Source organism: Patiria miniata, unplaced genomic scaffold (genome assembly GCF_015706575.1).
Source record: "Patiria miniata isolate m_02_andy unplaced genomic scaffold, ASM1570657v1 HiC_scaffold_5, whole genome shotgun sequence".
NCBI lineage: Eukaryota > Metazoa > Echinodermata > Asteroidea > Valvatida > Asterinidae > Patiria > Patiria miniata.
In genome coordinates this window covers 40,899,968-40,919,027 of record NW_024037072.1, presented here as the reverse complement: position 1 = coordinate 40,919,027, position 19,060 = coordinate 40,899,968, and the positions used below count along the sequence as shown (strand labels likewise).

General features: G+C 39.3%; 1 protein-coding gene across 6 annotated transcripts in view; it reads right to left on the bottom strand.

Annotated features, from left to right (window-relative positions):
* The window catches only part of LOC119740232 (F-box only protein 11-like), a 47,340-nt gene that overhangs the window by 21,085 nt on the left and 7,195 nt on the right, over nt 1-19,060 (bottom strand). For 4 of the 6 annotated variants that reach the window (XR_005272659.1, XM_038215466.1, XM_038215468.1 and 1 more), the window contains exons 2-4: nt 18,466-18,590; nt 4,676-4,787; nt 1,454-1,601 (exon numbers count right to left, since the gene is read on the bottom strand). Coding sequence is in view for 5 of the 6 variants with exons in the window: in XM_038215466.1 (XP_038071394.1) it covers nt 1,454-1,601; nt 4,676-4,787; nt 18,466-18,590 (385 nt within the window). In the remaining variant the exon portion in view is untranslated. The remainder of the gene's footprint in view (nt 1-1,453; nt 1,602-4,675; nt 4,788-18,465; nt 18,591-19,060) is intronic. The other 2 variants (XM_038215467.1, XM_038215471.1) reach the window with 1 other exon arrangement.

Genomic DNA, 19,060 nt, shown 5'->3' with positions numbered 1-19,060 from the left:
TGCCTACCCACGGCAAATCTGTGAGAAAAAAGAGGCCATAGTACAGTAAGAGTCCAAATTATCAGAGGAAATCGCGACCGGCTCTCCTTCAAATTGAGTCAATCAATGACTTCCTCGCAGAAAAAAAAATTCCAGTACATTCTTCACTCCACACTAGTATTCGGGGACCAGTCCCAAACGACAAGGAATTTTTCTTAATCTGGATTGTACATGGGGGACTTCCTTCTAGAGGACCGCGCCCTCCTCTCTCTCTCTCAAAAAGAGACCAAGAAAAAAGAAAGACATACAGTACGGTGAAGTTTTATCATGAGTTAAAAAATACTCCTGCCACAACTGAAAATCATGCTTCTACATGTACTTGACCTACTGAGATGATGCTAATTTCTGCCTTTCTATAAAAAAAAATACATTTCTTCTCCGGTTTTAACCCGAGCTATCAGTAAGTCCGCAATAAATGTGAGATTTCCATGGCATGCTGCCTCAAATAATGTCGTGCAGCGCAGTGACCGTAAGGTCAATTTTCATAAATTTGGTATCAAAATATGTGCCAGACTTGAAGCTAGAAATTCTTAAGCTCATGGCGAGAAAAAATCGTTTGGCAAAAATATTGTTTAAAAAGTGTGTAGGTGCGTATTTATGGTGTAAATCGAGGACACACACGTGCAACATCATCGATGAATTGAGGACAGGAACCAAATCGAGGACTCCTCAGTTGGAAAACGTGTACAAAACCAATGAGAGCTGTTGCAAAAGAGTATGTACAAAGGAACAGGAAGAGGAACAATAGAAAATCCTCGAATTACACCATAAACAAACCTCTGTATGTGTGGGGGGAGAGAGGGAGAAAATCGGGGAATCCCGTCCCCTTCCAGGCCCTTTTAGGGTTAACAGCTTCATAAAACTAGCATTGTAGATCCTAGTCACAAGTGACCTATCGCCGTTTGCGAGTTAGCCATGCCCCTTAGACAACCCTATGGAACTTTGTACGTTGATTTTGTTTGTCTCAGATTTTGCTCGTTCTGCGTCCATTTGTATATCATGTATAATTGGACAATATTTCACAAGCTGCGTTGACGCGATTCTACCGCGATAGGTTAATTACTTCAATCCTGGCTCAATGTAAAAAGGTCATAGGTTTTACCGCACAATGCTGTTTTTTTTTTTTCTGTGGATTCTGGAAGATTCCTTAAAATGCTCAGGGTCAGTTGAACAATGTACAAATTGGTTCAATAAACTTGAACATTTGCAGACATCAAGAATGCCTACTTTGTATCACAGAAATGCAGAATGCGTAATCATTGCAATGTTTTTACAACCTCAATGACCAAACACTGAGCGATCCAAAAATAAAAGCTAAACGCACACAATTCTGTAACAGGCCTCTGAGGGGTGTGGCCGCACCGAGCTAATGTTGACATTTTTCAATGCCTGCGAGAGGAAACTGCTGCCTTACCATACTGTAGGGTCCCCCGCTAACGTGTTGAAGCGTTTGCAGACGCACAGGACATTGCACAAGTCCTTCTCCAGGAGGTAAGAGAAGATCTTGAGCAGGATTTCAGACGGGACATGATACTGGAGAAAGTTGTCTTCGGGATTAGACACTGGGAAAAAATAGAGAGGGAAAGAGAAAACAACTTCACATTTTTATCAAAGTAAAATTGGAAATTTATACAGACAATTTTAAAATGCCAATGAGCAGATTGTCTGTTTTTTTTCTCTCTTTAAAAAAAAAAAGATTATCAAAGTCAGTTCTTAACCCATTTGCGCTTGTACTACATTGTGTTACATTGTGTTTATTTTGGCTTTGTCTTACAGTCACTATGTGGACATGAGAACAAAAGATGTCCACATAATGCCGGTTGTGTTAACGTTATGTGGACTAAGCCGTGTCCACATAATGTTTCGCCCTCTCTGGAAAACAGGTTTAGAGGCATTTTCGGGTTAGGGTTATTTGTGGCAGAATGAAGAGAAACATTCAAGGAAATAAAAAAAAAAATTGGGGGTTGAAAGAGTTTTCACAGTTTCAGTAAAGTTGTTTTTTGTATCGAGTTTTCTTAACTACACGAAAACAAAGGAATGTCCACATAGAGTATGTAAAACAAACATGCGTGTGTTACATTGTGTTCATTGGCATGGTGGTTTCAGTGCCAAAGTGAATAAGGGTGAATGCACTACAGAGGACCTAAAAACACTCAAAAGTCAAAGGAAAAGCCATTGAAGTCAAATTGAAAACTCAAATATTTAAGTATTTTTGTGTGTGAAATAAAGTTCCAAATACACCCATGTTCCGGTATGTACACATTGTAGGAACCTGAGAAAATATTGTCCGGTGCGTGGAAGAAGGTCGTTAGGGCAAAAAATGGGTCAAACGGTCAAATTCAGATTTTTCAGGTAATCGATAGAGCATGGCAACATCTGTCATTTGATATACATTTTGTCTCTAAGGGCTACGTCAAACTGACATAATTAACAGTGAACAAAAGTCATAAGGAGGTTTTTTTTATTATTTGTTCCTGGCAAAAGGTCCTTAGCGTGTAATTCTAATGTAACAAAATATGTTCCAAGTGTGCTAACGTCCCACTGAAGTGGGTGCGTAAAGCCAAGTTTGTTCCCGGCAAAAGGACTTTAACATGCCGCTTACAACGTAAGTGCACGTTTAATGTAGGGAGAGTTCACGTTTAAGGCAGATGGAGTTCCCGGTAAAAGGTCGCAAGCAGAAAAATTGAAATAACTTCAAAATTAAGTAACATTTTGAAATAAAAATGCACAATATTATTGTAATTAATAACGACTTTCGTAAGTCCACATTTCAGCCTTATGTTATTTTTAATTTAGAAATGGAAGCACAAAACTTTTCAACACGATTATCTCCAAAAGTGCTTTTTGCGTGCCTGGGCTGCTTACGACCTTTTCCTTGGCTATGAGATGAGAGATCCATGTAACAAAAATTAACACATAAAGTTTACATCTTGCCAAATTTCATGTGACAAGGTTAATTGTGGATTTGATCATGTACATGTAACAAAACGTCTTGTCCGTCAGCCAATTTTTCAACATGAAATCCTCAATCGTAGGATCATTTCAAGCCAACACTGAAAATGTTTTTCTTGTTTGCAATATTGGGCAGCACATTCCACAAACTCAACACAAAAACCCCACTGTGGCCAAAAAAAAAAAAAAAAAAAAAAATTGTCCCTTCCATTCCATCAGATTTTTTTTCTCCCAATAAAATCTGTCACTTGGAACTTCAATATTTTCTTTCCCTCCTGTCATTTTCAGAACAGAACAGAATTCATCAAAACGTCATAACCAGACGAACATGTCAATTTCAGGGGGGGGGGGAAAGGGCTCCTAGAGATTAAAATCAATCTTGAATTTTGTTCAGCTGTCACACGTTTTCGTTGAAATGATTTTCTTTAGGCCCGAGAAGACTGCTCAATAAATGGGGGCTGACATGCCTGCTATGCCAGGCATGTACATATCAACATCCACAGCAGATTACTCTCCAGGAACCCAGAAAGAAAAGGGGGGTCCACCTTCAGAGTACACCCGATTTACACAACGCAAACGCTCATTAAAATGTCAGTCATAAAGTGCATGAAAAAAAAAGAGTATTCTTTAAATTTCTTACTTGATTAAACTTTTCTTTGTTTGTTCGTACATGTACATGTACACTACTACTGTACATGTACATGTACATGTTCATGTACAATGTATTTTGTTCTATACCTGTATGAAGTCTGTATAGGATTTTACGTGTACATGTACGTGACACTGATTGCTTTACTTGTGTGTGGCAGTAAAACACATGAGTGTGTATACATGTACATGTACACGATTCTTGTTCCATAGGTGTGGGGACTACACACGAGTTGTCCCATGGTACTATGGGGACCGAAGACGCTATGGGTACAGCAGAAAGTCCCCATAACTCGGTCCTAATTTGCCTAACAATAAACAACTTCCCCATAACGTGGTGACAGCCCGCCCTGGTTAACCAACGTGAATGGTGCGAGCTTTTTTTCTGAACAAACCTGCATATTCTATTTGTGCCAAAAATGCACCTGAGCAGGGACACATGATTTGGCGCAAAGGTCGGTAATCGTGTAGTTTAGCACCCTGTTTCATGAGAGAAGGAAAGACACTTTTTTGTTTTCGGACTTACCTAATACTAGTTGCCAGCAGGAAAAGTAACTTGATATTTTTTAGTTCGCTAAAATACCATATTGAATATCAGCAGGCATTAATGTCGTAGAAAAAAGCAGGGTTTTTATTTATGAGGAAAATTTTGGGGTAAAATGATGACAACGCCTGAACTGTTGTGACTCGCACGTCTCTAAGTGCTAAAACAGGTTAAAAAAAAGTCACATTTTAAAAAACTACAAAAAAAAAAAACATGCCTCAAGTTAATCTAAACAAAAAAGGCTGCTTAGGGCTGCAAGTGTCATTTTTGAAAATTTGACAGTCGTTTGGGAAAGTCATTTTTGAACGGAACAAATAAAAAAGGGAAGGTGTCCTAAACTACACAATTGCCCAAAGGTGTCTCTCAATAAAATCATTGTTTTCATCGATACCGCGGAAGGCTTAGTTAAATACAAGGGGGCGGGCCCTTAGCACTGTGTCTTGTAGGGTGTGATTGATTGATTTGACTGTGCTTCATTTACTCTCTACTCACAGTTAACACTCTGGGCAGCTTGGTGATGCGTGAGCCGTGCTCTCTTGGCTTTGGACGCGGTGGATGCAGTGATGGAGGTGGTACCGGAGGAAGAGCCGGCCAGAATACCCTGCTGGGAGGAACAGACAAACCGTGGTTAGTGATGAGGTAGAAGAAGGGTTTACAACTAGACCGGAAACCTGCTTCTGAAAACATTTTGGTTGTTGTGTGCTGTGATGTTCTACCTTCCTCGTAGTCTGATTGGCCTATTTCACATGTCCAAGAACAACACCGTGCCTGTTTGTGCACATTGCAGATGAGTTGACCCTCATCCGAGGTCGTTGGGGCAGGAAACCCTTGCCAGTTTCGGACTCTATAGTACTGATCTCCATGTAAAAAAAGCTGGATAGCTCGAAGGACAAACAAGTGAAGCTATGTGCTGGTTCCCAATCTGTCCATTCGAATGTGGGGAGGGAACCAGTCTCAACCACTCCCACAGTGGGAGTGGTTGAATTTTCAAAAAATCTAGAACAGGTCTCTCTCAAATGACGTCATTTCCTACAGACCAGCCACGTGAATCGGCATTTTGAGCGTCGACTTGCATAACGCACATCGGCTGCGTCGTATTTCAAACACATTTCGAGCAACAAGCGCACGTGTTTGGAACATTTTCAACACTGCGCAATGCATGCTTGATTGCGTAAAATACGCAGTTGCAGTTCTCTGACAGAGATGTCCGTCTTTGAGACAGACCTATAGAACTGTCTTAAAATATACGAACCACTTTTTTTGTATAACAGAAAATTGATATCCAATAAATTTTGTTGCCTATTTGATTTTTTTTTGAAAACAAAAAATATAGGTAGTGTAAAAATAGTGTACATGTACATGTACATACATGTATATCAATTAAATAATCTATTTTTCTTTACAAATCTATTGTTCCTGGAGTGGTAATATGGCGGACGGTGATTTCACTTCCAACAGCAATTGGGCTATCCAGATTTTTTTACATAGATATCAGGGCCCAATTTCATGGCTCCAAAACACGGAATTCCACACTTACAATCACTATTTTTGCTAAGAGTGCTAGCAGAAAAAAAACTGCGCTAACCCTGTAAGCACAAAATCCATTTTAGGGGATGTACACATGCGCAGAAGCCAAAATACCTCGCTGAGCAGTGAAATACGCTTACCATAAGCACATAATTTTCTGCTACAGTAAGGTCAAAAAAAAAAAAAAGTTGCTCTCTGGTCAGCGCGCACGTCGATTTTAATCATGCGCGTCAATCTTTTTTTTCCCCAAAATTTTCCGCGGTAGCTCCAACAAAAAAAAAAAAAAAAAAAAAAAAAAAAGCGTCGCCGCATCAATTCCGGGAACTTTGGTCTAACCAAAGACCGAGTATTTTTTTTTTGGGCCTAAGCAGGGATTTTTCGCTAACTGTAGTGTAAGCAGAGCTATGAAATTGGGTCCAGTGCTCTACCCATGAGTGAAAGATACAAGTTTTGAGGTCTGTGTTCTGACTAGGTGAATGACCTTGATAAGGTAGAAAGGTAAGGGGGGAACCCTGCTAGAATGACAACTGGTCAGTGTAAGGATCTGGGCGGAGTTTAGAGGACAGTCACCTTTCAGATGTCAAAAGGGATGTGTATTAAACAGGGAATCCCTCCCTGAAAATGCACACACACTCCATGGTGGTAAGTGTGGTGGATACTGACCCCTGTGACTTGGATGGGTGGAGGAGGAAGTACCCACTGTAAGCCACAGACACGAATGCTCTCTAAAGATCCGTGCAGGGTTTAGGGTACTCTCCTTGCAAAATGTGCACACCTTCCCGCACAAAAAGGGAGAGCCCAAATCATGCAGTGTGAGTGACCTTTTTCCCAATTGCACAACACAACAAGTTGCGGCTATGCCAATATTTCTCAATCGACAAATGAACACAAGCAGCACTGGCCCATGAAAAAAGCATGTTTCTAAATTTTATGACATTTTTGTATTTTTAGTTTTACAGTGTACCACCAGATGGAGACAGCAAGATTTTAGTTCAAAACATCGTTGGGATATCGCGCCAGTCTTTGTTGGACATTTTTGGGCAAGTGGTAAATTTCTTCATGTCCCATCTATTAAAAGTTTTTGGGAGAATCCTGGTACCACCATGCACCCTTCTTGTCCATCGACACCTATAGGTTATTTCTGGAAATACCCCTGACTGAATACCGGTATGTCAAATCCAGAATACGGACTGGTACATGTACCCCGTATACACATAGGATATTAATTTTGGGGCCTAGGGAAATCCCCTTTTGGGAGAAAAAAAGATCCTCGTTGACTGAGTGAAGGGAATAATTTAGGGCCAGCGGATAGTCAGCGGATACTGACCCGTATGACATCGTGACGAATACGGGAGCAAGGTTATCAACCACTGTCATAGGAAGGCAGAATGACCAGTGGTGATCACGAAGGTGCCAGACCTTGACCAATTATTTAGAGATTGTTTTTTTTTTAATCCCAGCGTGAAACCCTTTCTGGTGTTATTGTGGCATCTGTGGAATCGTAAAGCTGGCAAAATTGTTGATACATTGTACCAGTAATTGCCAAACAAAGTGTCAAAAATATTCTGAAATTAACCCTCCTATGCAAACATTGGTTCTGTGCCAAGTACATTGTAGTCCTTTCAGTCAAAATCAATCAAGTGACTGTTTTCAACAGTTAAGAATTCCCAGCCTACATGAAGCAGGATTGACTGGCTGTGACTGTTGAGCTATGATGCTTTAACTGTGGGTAATTGTTAAGCCAGCTGTGCCCACAATTTGGTTGCTTTGTCTGAATTCATGGTCTGTTATACTGACTTTGACCAGAGATGAAACTGGCATATGGCAAAAAAAAAATCGAAAAATAGGCCGAACAAAAATATGTGTCCGAAATCTGGGCCGCGCTGCAGTTACACACATGAACTGTATTGTACATGCATGTTCATCATGAACATGCATGTACAATACACTTCATGCCCAATTTCCGGACACCAACTCCTGCTTTATTTTTGATTCAAACAAAATTTTACGATGAAAAAAAAAAAGTCAGTGTTTTCATTGCATAAAATGCCTGAATTACAGTTAGAGTAATGGAGTCATCAATAAAGAAGTTCACTTCTTACTTGAGAAAGTCGAGGGAAGACAAGGGCACCGTTCATGGTGCTTCAATCATGTCCATGATTCAACCACACAACTCCACTACTCCACTTGCATTCATACGTGGGGAAAAATCAGGCATTATCGTCTTTTTCTTCCAACAAATGCCAGTGAAATGTTTCGCTAATGCTCTCTTCGCTATCCTCGAGATAATCATCACGATTTTTAAAGCATTGCATTTGTACAAATTGTAAATTTGAAACCTTCGGAAAATCGCACAACATAATGATTTTATCCACTGGATCGTTCACAAGGCTACCCGTTCCCAACCGGCCATGTGCTAGCGGACGGTACGGTGCGGTACCGTACGTACGCTGTACCATTGCATATTCGCACGCACGTGTGACACAGTGATTTTTCCATGTCACCTGTCAATGTTTAACCTTTTGCCCAGCCGGAGAAGGCTCCGATCAGTGTTATGGCCTGTGTTTCTACCGTTGAAACACTACAATAACGACTGGTGAAAGAGATTAAAACTACGTTCGCGATGATTTTAACGTGCCATTTCCATCGACTTTTCATCGAAATTTCGTCGAAATTATGATTGAAATAAAATGACATTTTGTAAAAAAATCGTTACAAAATCAAATTTTGTGGGACACTGTAAAAAAATCGGAAATTTCGTTGGAAAATCCAAAAAGTCGGATTTCCGATTAAAATCGGAAAAGTTTCATCTCTGTTTGACTAGTCACAGTGCTTGCTTGACATATATGTACGATCTGACTGCCGGTGACTAGCCTGTGTTAAAGGTATAGCAGGGGAAGTGGATGGAAATGTTGACTGTCTGTGACTGTAAAAATAGCAGGAAGGTTTAAGTAAAGTTATTGCCTAGCAGTCTGGAACCGCCCTGCCTGGTTATTCTTGTAACAGCCTGAGCACTACAGATGTTTTTACAGATTCATCTGTGAATAAATACAATGTAATACAATGTACACATAGTGTGGGTGTTAACAGGTTTAGTAACAATAAGGCTTTACATGTAAGTACATACATGTACACTGTACATGTAAGAATAAGACTTCTTAAATTTCAGTGAAGAATGATCTGACTTTTGTATTTTGATAAAACATCTATGATCTATCGGTAGCCTACGTAATGTACATGTGCTGTTGATCTCCCTACATGTGACAATGTGGAAATAATGTATAAAATTGACACAGTGATGACAACACATAGTCACATACTTCTCTGAATGCCCAGGTGACAAAGTTTGACATGTATATGTGTACATTTACCATGTTATTTTGCAATCAGGATGCATGAACATGTGCACATGTACACCATGTACTGTACCATGTACGTGCATATATTCCACCAGCACTGAAACACACCGAGGAATGTCACCCAATACACTTCAACACAGGAAAGACAAAACGGACAAGCTGGCTGTGTGTTAAGCGAGAGAATGACTAGGAGCAGATCACAGTCTGAATCACCCCAGCCTCCACTCCACTCGAGTCCTGGGGGTGTCCAGATGCGCTGTCACAAGCTGTACACTGTCCTTGTAGATTCTGAGCTTCAATATACGATGCACATCGGCGATGTCCTATCTCTATGGTTTTACTAGTAAGAATGTACATAAGTATGCGTAATGTACATATGGTACATAAATTGTTATCGAGCAGTGATAAAAAATATAAAAAAAATTAAAAATAAAAACCAACCGAAAATCCCTTAGGCTTTTTTTTTTAACTTGTTTTTTTCTTCAAATGTCGGCTGATGACTGCAAATGGTGCCCAACTAAATTTTGTGCAAAATGTATGGGAACCCAGAGAGGCCACATAAAGTTTATACTCGATCGAAACCCGATCTAAAACACGTTAAAATTGTGCAGCAGCAGGATTCCAGTCAAACCAGTGAGTTTGGTGGATTTGAGACATCATCTTACATTGACAAAAAAAAACGGTTTAATTTTGCTGACGCGCATGGCTACGGTGACGCGAGCGCAGACCAGAAACCGGAGCCAATTTTTTGGGCATAAACAGTTCAACTTCAAATTACATCAAACAAATTTTGTAGGTATCGGTACATTGTACCGGTACGTACACATGTAAGTAAAATTAGATTCAGTTATAGGGTATTCTGTTTAGTAAGCATAGAAAATTCCTTGCTCTATGGTGTAAGACAGCTCAAGAGGGACTTTCATCTTGTCAAGGCACTTGTTTATATTTCAAGAGTTTGGAATATTCGCAAGAGCTGATACAAGGTACACTACATACATAAAACAAGTTTAATGTTAATGATCAATAGGGCCTACCGGTACTTATGCCGTGTACAATGTGTCTCTATTGTTTGTCGCCCTCTGGTGATCAGCTGGGGTTGTGACAGCTGGCTTGCCGTGCATGTCTCATATCAGGCCCCATGTCAAGTTGAAGAATTTGATCCAGACTTTGAGGCTGCTGTACAACTACATGTACATGTAATTGGATCCATATAAAATGTGCACAAAATAGGTCCATGGGTGCAAGCTTAGTTTCACTAGCACATGTACCGGTGAAGTGAAGCGTTTGTGTTGGGGAGGGGTAGGGCTGTACATGATCATACATGTATCAGTACAATCAAGTTATGGACTGATTCCATAATACGCACTGAACATGTACATTGATTTGTACAATACATGCAGATTAAGTCCTGCATACATGTACATGTATAATTTGTACAATGTAGCTCTATTTATGTACATTGTACATGTACCGGTACATGGACATGAACAACTGGCTGTGCTGAATATCAAATATTCGAACATCGGCCGAATAGCATTTTTTCGATTCAAATATTAAAAAAGGTAAGCGGTCCCCAACAGATGTAAAAAAAAAAAAAAACACTACCATGATGTTCTTTTGATCGTTTTAGTTGCGTTGTTTTATTGTTTGTCAAATGCCACACTTTTTCTCGAAAACCACTTTACACTTATGATTTGAGAGCTTCCATGAGGAATATTAGCTCTAATTTCTTCTTTAAAATCGGTCAAATATCAGCCATTGCGCTTCCTGTTCTTTAGATTATTTTAATAAAGCTCTTTGTCAGTTTTCAAACAGCACAGGCGCATGCAAATCCCGATGGGGGCCAGTTTATTAGGCTGGCACATTGGTGATTGTATATTTGTTCATTGTGTACCAACCTTCATCATGTGCTCCATAGTCCTTTATTGACAAGGATATTACATTCCATTGAGTAAAACTATTTTGCTCGCTGATAAAATTCATCAGAATTTGTAAGCACTATTACCAAAAGATTAAAAGGTAGAGTATATATCATTTGTGCATTTTTTCATGTTTGAAGCAACAAAAGCGCTCAAAATCTAAAGAAGGGTGCTTAACAACTAACCTGATGAACTTTTAGCTCAGTAAATGCTGTGTATATTCCAAGGAAACAATATTCTAGGATCTCGGTTTCAATTCAAAAGTTGCCGAGTCATATTTAGAATTGCACCCGAAATCAGCGTCCAGCACACGTCCTCATTCAGCCGATTGCAGCTACGCGATGTCACGCACTGAACCATTGTCGTGTCACGCACTGAACTGTCCTGTCAACGCTTGCGCACACCTATTCACGGCTTCACCGAATTAAAAACAAACGGCTAACAGACATTTCCAAAAATGCGTCTTTGGACGCATCTTTGGAAAGGACCTTCTTTTATTGTTTTCTTCAAAATGACAGCATGCCTGAAAGAATAATTTCACAGGGAGTTTAGTGGCTGTGCCATTACTATCTTTAAACCAAGTGTGGTTTTTCAACAATAATTTGGTCAGTTACTTTTTGGATAGCTGTAAATGATATACTCTTGAAACCTTTATGGACCTAGATGTACAATGTAAAAGAATCTATAAATATCAAAAGAAGCACCAGCAGAATGGAATTTTGTTTACTGCCTTGCAGGGGTCAGCCTTTTAAATCTGTCACAATAATATACATACACACGTACATGTGCCTCAAATGTCAAATATCACATTATCCAAATCAGTCTTCCAGCAAATGGGGGAAAAAAACACACTGCACTCTTTATCGGTCAAAGCTGCCAACCAATTTAATCAAAGTGGCCACAGTTCAAACTGCAATATTGACAAAGCCAAACGCACAATTGCTACACTGCATTCCTAATCTGCACTGCTTTGTATGGAGTAATGGGGCTTATTTAATTACAAATCATGACTGGATCGTTTACTGGGTTACACGTGCATTCAACTGTAGGGTTCCTCAGCTCAGCCCATCTTATTACATGTACAATGTACATTCATTATTAGGGTTCAGTAATCTAACGTACAAGCAGTTGGCACTGTCAGGGAATTTTTTGTTTGTGGATTTTTTTTCCAGTAGCATTTTTTCTCAACGGCAGTGTGCAATTTCCCTTTACACCAACTACCTCTAGAGCGTCTTTTACTAGGAACTGGACCAAGTCCATCAAAATCCATCAATCACTGTGCGTCCAATACCAAACTGTACATGACATAACGGAATCCACCACTGACGCACTGGTTGACATTCATGGACTTGCTACACATGGCTTTTATCGCAATAGCAGTACAGGAAGCTAGGCAAAATCAATCGGATACCCCCAGCACTGCTTCAGACCATTAGGCCAAAGCCCATCATACTCCATCAATACCGGTATTTAGTCATGCCTGGCCTTCTGGACCAAGTCCCCCAAAATTGACCAAAATGGGGGGATGGATTTTGATGGAGAATTCCTAATAATGCATGACGTGAGGCAATGTTAACTTACAGATTACTACCGATAGATGTTCATATACAGATTACTCTACCGAAAAACAACCGGTTTTTGCTCAACAAAATTTTATATCGGTGAATGACAGAACAGGAAGATTTACCAGTTTGTTCATGTGACAATATAAAAAGCAGCACATGTTGACAAGTAAAATACAATTAACCCTAACCTCCCCAACTCCATCAAATATCCATTCCTGAATTTTGGTGGATTTTGGGGACTTGGTCCTGCAGGCCTGGTGTGACTAAATATTGATGGGGTATGATGGACTTGGGCCTGGAGGCCTAAAGCAAAGCATGCATTGGAAGCGGTGTGATGGATGGTTTTTGGCTGACTGGATCCAGTACTTACATTGTAATGAAATGTAGTAAAAGACACAACGAGTTAGGGGTTAATTTTTTGATAACTGTGACACTAGCAGTACTACATGTACATGTAGTACAATGTACATATATGTACAAACCTCCATGCAACATGTACATTGCAGTACATGTACATGTACTAACAGGCACAAATATTAGTCAATTCCAAAAAAAGAAAAAAAGAAAGCCTGTATTTCTACACGTACCGGTACCGGTACAGGTACATACCGGTACATCCACTCGAAATTAGAAGTTCCAAATCATTAATTGCGTGGCATGTGTAAGTGAACCAGTATCCTGGATGTTAATATTATTTTTATCACCCCTCGTATTACGATTTGTGGCCTGTGGTAATTCTTCAAGGACGTATGAAAAACTCAATACTTGCACGTATACATGTACAAAATGTGTGTAGATTGATCATGTACAGATCTGACAAGCATTGATGAGGTAAAATTTGCGCCACAAGCAATAAAACCAACATGCTCGTATTTTTGAAAATTGTGAACATTTCTGAAAATCCTTCACTTTCCAGATTATAAACTCTGCTGCAAATGCAATGTTATTCAGTCTTTTCTGTTTGATTCCCTTGGATTCTTATTCTAGGGTTTAAAGGCACGTATGTAGGAATTATTTGCAATAACCCGGAAATGTCTACCGATTCACTGAGCAAATCTTAGTGAAGATAGGACTGGTACCAAATACCTTGTGAAATAAGCATTGCAGGGGGTTTAAGAAATATGCCCACGGGCACGTTAAAAAAAAAAAATATGTGCGTTAGCAACAGAATCCAGTTACGAGACCCCAAAAATTGTGCATATATTTTCACTGTTTTCAAATTGTATAGATCTATCCACTGAGTTAAAGGGAAAATACGACATTTGCAAGCATCAAAAAAATAAAACTACCAAATTATTTTGAAATACCTCACTGGACTGTTAGTGAATGACGGTCTAAAGCATCCTGTAAAATCATGGCACCTGATATAGGCCTACTGTCACTTTCAAGAAAAGTGGTACTTTCGTATCAATTTCCAACACTGGTCGGCCGACCAGTGTTGGAAAAAACTGACTGTTTTCAAATACTGGCCCCCATTGACCATATTTAGTTAGTTCGCATTTGTTTACCATCGATTACACACCTATGAACGGGTACAAGCCCGCTAGACTGGTTCCCTTACCTAACAATTCCCCAACGTCTATAAAATGCTCCGTTTCATCTTAAATGGAGTCAGGAAACCAGACTACAGGGAAATGATTGTTTTTCTTGGTTTTATAGCATTTATGAACCAAAAACATCAAAAAAGTCAGCGTAAAAATATTTGCTATATATTACCAACCCCCCCCCCCAATCCATCAATTTCTCAAAATTACAGCAAAAGCAAATGATGTATCCCCTTTAAAACAAAGTTTGTTGTAATTCACCATTCTCACATTTTTAGCAATTTTGGACACAGAGCTTCAAACAGGAACAAAAATGTACAAAACTCAAATTTACCCAAAAGTCCCTACAGTATGTGTGTGCACTTTTGAGGATTCCTTTGTTTCAAACTAAATTATACTTTTTTTATAGACAAATCTACAAACATATAGGCCTACCGTTTACCCATTTCATCTTTCTGAAATGTACATTAAAAAGATATTTGTTCTTTCGTAAAGAATTCAGTACTTTTTTAAAACAAAAATATAGTATATTGACCTGCACATCATGTACAGGTACATCTAGGATTACGTTGTGGACTTCAGATGTGAGGGCACACTGCCACTGAGCTAAACGGACGCAATCACATGTACATGTACATGTATGTACCTTGTGACTATCGGTAGTACAATTTATTTTTGGCATACATGTAGGTCAGTGAATGTGGAAAAACACAAAGAAAATGTTGATGTTTGTTATGAATGCGTAATTGCGTATGTGATTGTCATAAATTATTTCTGCAAGCTGCGCATAACAGCAAAGAATAAACAAGATACCGGTATTAATATTTGAAAGAAATTAATGAAAATTATTTAATAACCTATCATGGTACATTGTTAAGCATCTTTCTGGAAGTGTTTTGACAATACTGGACTTGCCATTTCTATTTAAGAGTAAATATATTTGCAGTTACCATATTAAACACACATGAACACGTAGGCCAGATATGCATGCATATCACTCCAGGGCCTTCCTCCGCTGTGCGTACATGTACATGTATGGCTATCTACAGGGACACTCACTAAGAGGACGGAAATTAGAAACGTGAAACCAGACAGCGTGTGTGCCAAGGTGTAATGCACGACGCTCGGGCTGGTGCCCTACACTAGCGCCCTCGAGGTCAGTATGAGAGAGAAAAAAATCGGGGAGATTGAGGCACAAACCATCCATCATGGCAGGTTCTGTGCAGTCATGATTCATTAATATTGGTCACTGCAGAAAACATAAAAAGCAGAGCGGGGGGGGGGGGGGGGGGGAGGGAATTGATTGGACCATTGCCAATGTGGACATCCTTTAAATAATAAAACACCAAATGGATTGAGAAAAATAGAACAAGAATGTTCTGATCACATACATGAATAAAACCTCAGTCCCCTTTCATCAATTTCAGATAAAAAAAAAAAAAAACATGAATTTTAATAACCTGTTTTTAAAGGGAATGTGCGTCATTGGCTTTTGCTGTAATTTTCAGAAATGAACTATTTGAGGGGTCAGTATAATAGATCAAATATTGTTACACTGACATGTTTGAAGTTGTATGTTCGAAAATGCTGGAAAAACCAAGAAAACAAAAATGTTCAAGTAGTCTGGTTCCTTGACTCCACTGAAGATAAAATGGATCAATTTATAGATGCCTGAAAATTGTAAGGTAAGGGAACAAGTCTAGCTTGCCTGCACCCGTTCATGAACATGTTACCAATAGCAAACAAAATTTGGACTGAAAAATAGGATAAAGTTGGTGGAAATGTATACAAATATACCATTTTCTTGAAAATGACTTCACACCAGGTGCCATAACTTTACAGGATGCTTTAGACTGTCATTTACATGTACCAACATCCTAGCAAGGTATTTCGTAACAACTTGGTAGTTTTATTTTTCGATGTTTGCAAATGTTGTATTTTCCCTTTAACATCATGTAGGGATTCTGTGTGTTATACATGTACACTTATGTACATGTAATACATTGGTCAGTTTAGCCTGGCATTGTGTGAAATGAATCATCTTTGCAACAGATAAAAAATGATTCAATATTTTTGTTTATCTGAATATTAAATTGGTTCTTGGCACAAACCATCTAATCCGTAGTGGAAAGTTGCTGGTGACAATTATCAGGTACGGCGCAGTATTGTTTTGAATGAATACATGTAGTTGTCCGGCAACAGTGAAAAATAAATGCTGGCATATAACAGGAGAGGGGAGGTGGGGTGGGGCTGGGGGGGGGGGGGATACAACAAGGCTGGGGACATCTTGATACATGTACCATTTACATGTACATGTATGTATACATGTATGACCATTCAATGGATGTACGTATGTCAAATTGGTGTTAACTCAATTGAAAACAAATTTCTGGGAAAGCCACCGCAAGATTTCCAAACTGTAATCGTGAAAAGGGTTGGAAGCAAAATGTCATTCTTTTCACTGGTGTACTTAAAGCTATAGTCCATCATTTGCAGCCATTCGAAAAAGTAACTGGCGTATTATTGTTGAAAAACATACTTGGTTGAAAGATAGTAAGTGGACTAAACTCCCTGAGAAATTAATCTTTCTGGCAAGCTATCATTTTGAAGTAATCAACGAAAGAAGGCCTTTCCAACGGTGTGTCTTTTTAAGACGCACCGTAGGAAAATTTAAATTAGTAGTTCGTTTTGTTATTCGGCGCAGCGCGCACAAGCATTGGCACAACGCACAGGCGCGGTTGCTATAATACGTCGGATCAGTGCGCGACATCGCGTATGGCTGCAATTCAAAACAATTCAAAACATGATTCAGCAACTTTTGATTTGAAATTGAGATCCTAGAATGCTGTTTTTCTCGGAATATACAGCTGAAGCTGAGCTGAAACTTCATCAGGTTAGTTGTTCAGTATCCTTCATTAGATTTTGAACACTTTTGTTGCTTCAAACGAACAAAATGCACAAATTACAAATGATGGACTATATCTTTAAAGCACTCCATTGGGAACAAATCTACCATGTCTACAGGCATCCATTGTTCAGTTGCCTTTTTACAAAGAGGGTCATTCCATCCTAGTTGTGCATGTGACGGAAACCCATCACACTCCATTGATCACTGGCCAAAGGTATGATACAAATGTGTTAAATACAACGGCATTGCAATGTCACTCGCATACATACATGTACAAAACAGTATCATATTGCTATCAAGACAATGGCCAGTAAATCTTGAGATTCGCGCACGCTACAAATTATACTATTCCAAAAATTTTGTTCTGTGAAAATCTAGAAAGATCTTAAGCTTGCAAAAAAAGACTAGAGCCTTGCAATTGTTCTTACAACCCTAACCCTCCTCAGCCCTCCAAAATCCTCCAGGCAGATTTGGGGGGATTTTGGATAGAGGCTGAATGGCAAAATAGTGTCAGTTGATTTTTGAGGACGCATTGTGTGGAGTTCGTAGGCTGTACCCTGCATTGTTTATGTTCAGCCATGCATAATTGAGCCTTGCATTATGCTCCACATCATCTGCACTGCTTCTGAATGTCATCGCCACTGCCTCAACGAATTACAGTCATTGGTGGATTGCAGTGGATTGAGGCAATGGTCACCCCTCCACTGAACAGATTCAAGAAATAACAGATGATTTTGGAGGATCCAATTTTTACAAGGTGGCAACTGGAGGAGGATTTTGCAAGATTGAGGATGGTTCCCAGCCAAAAGGGCCTAGGAGGCTAGGGTTGACCCTCACCTCCCAACTCCATCAAAATCCATCCCCCCATTTGGTGGATTTTGGTGGACTTGGTCCTGCAGGCCTGGTATGACTTAATATTGATGGAGTATGATGGACATGGGCCCGGAGGCCTAAAGCAAAGCATGCATTGGAAGCAATGTGATTGATGGATTTTGGCGGACTTGGTCCAGTACTTGAAAAAACAGTAGAGAATTAGAGTTAAAATTTGGTGAAGCTTTCAATGCTCCTCCAAAAAAAAAAAAAAGTTCTGCTTCCAGTTTCCCTACCTACCCTATTCTGAGAATCCCTACCCTAATTTTTTTTATGGAAAAAATGAGAAAAAAAACCCACCCAAAACCATCAATTGCTACCTTTTACCCTTGACTACACGCAGACGCCTCCATATGATCGTACACACACAAAAATTGGCCAAAAAAAAAAAATTCCCTACCTACCTACCCTATTTTCGAACGCCATGTAATCCGAAGCAGAACTTTTTTTTTTTGGGCCTTATCAAAATCTGTTTGCACAATGAAAACTAAAACACAGCCAAAAAACCCCAAAGTATCATTTTCTTTAACAGGTTTTTTCCTTCACGCTTCATGAAAGGGACCTTTTCTTGAAGTAGAGGAGAAACTTACATGTACACTGATGGTTTCGCATGGTGGGGGGATTGGCGAGGCTTTCCGTCGTAGGCTGTAGGGCCGACTACTCCTATCCTGTGGGCTCCCACTTGTTTTTGTTCTTGATGTTGTGGGTTGTTGAGCTGAATAATAATAAAAAAAGAGAATTAATCTTAAACTGTCATTTTGGGGTAATACATCGATAACCCATTTTGCTTAACAAATTGTATCAAACACACTGGCAAATTTCAGCCATGTATAATATACCTGTAGTTGATATTTCTAAAATTTACATTTAAAATATGTAGGAAACATTTAGCATATGCATAATGCATTGATAATGTATACAAGTGTAGTTTTTTTTAATGCATCAACATGAATTACCTTACAGTTTCGATCATACAGTACGCTCTCTGTTTATTACTTCAACTTTAATAACACTAACAGTCTAATAACACCTTTATAACAAGGTCCTTGGGGCCTTACGAATTACCTTGTTATAACAGGTATCTTGTATTAGCAGTAATGAAAACAAAGGAAAACAAAGAAAAACAAAGACTTGGGACCTACAATTTTGCTTGTTTTAAGCAGGGTTTTGTATCATGGAGCTATA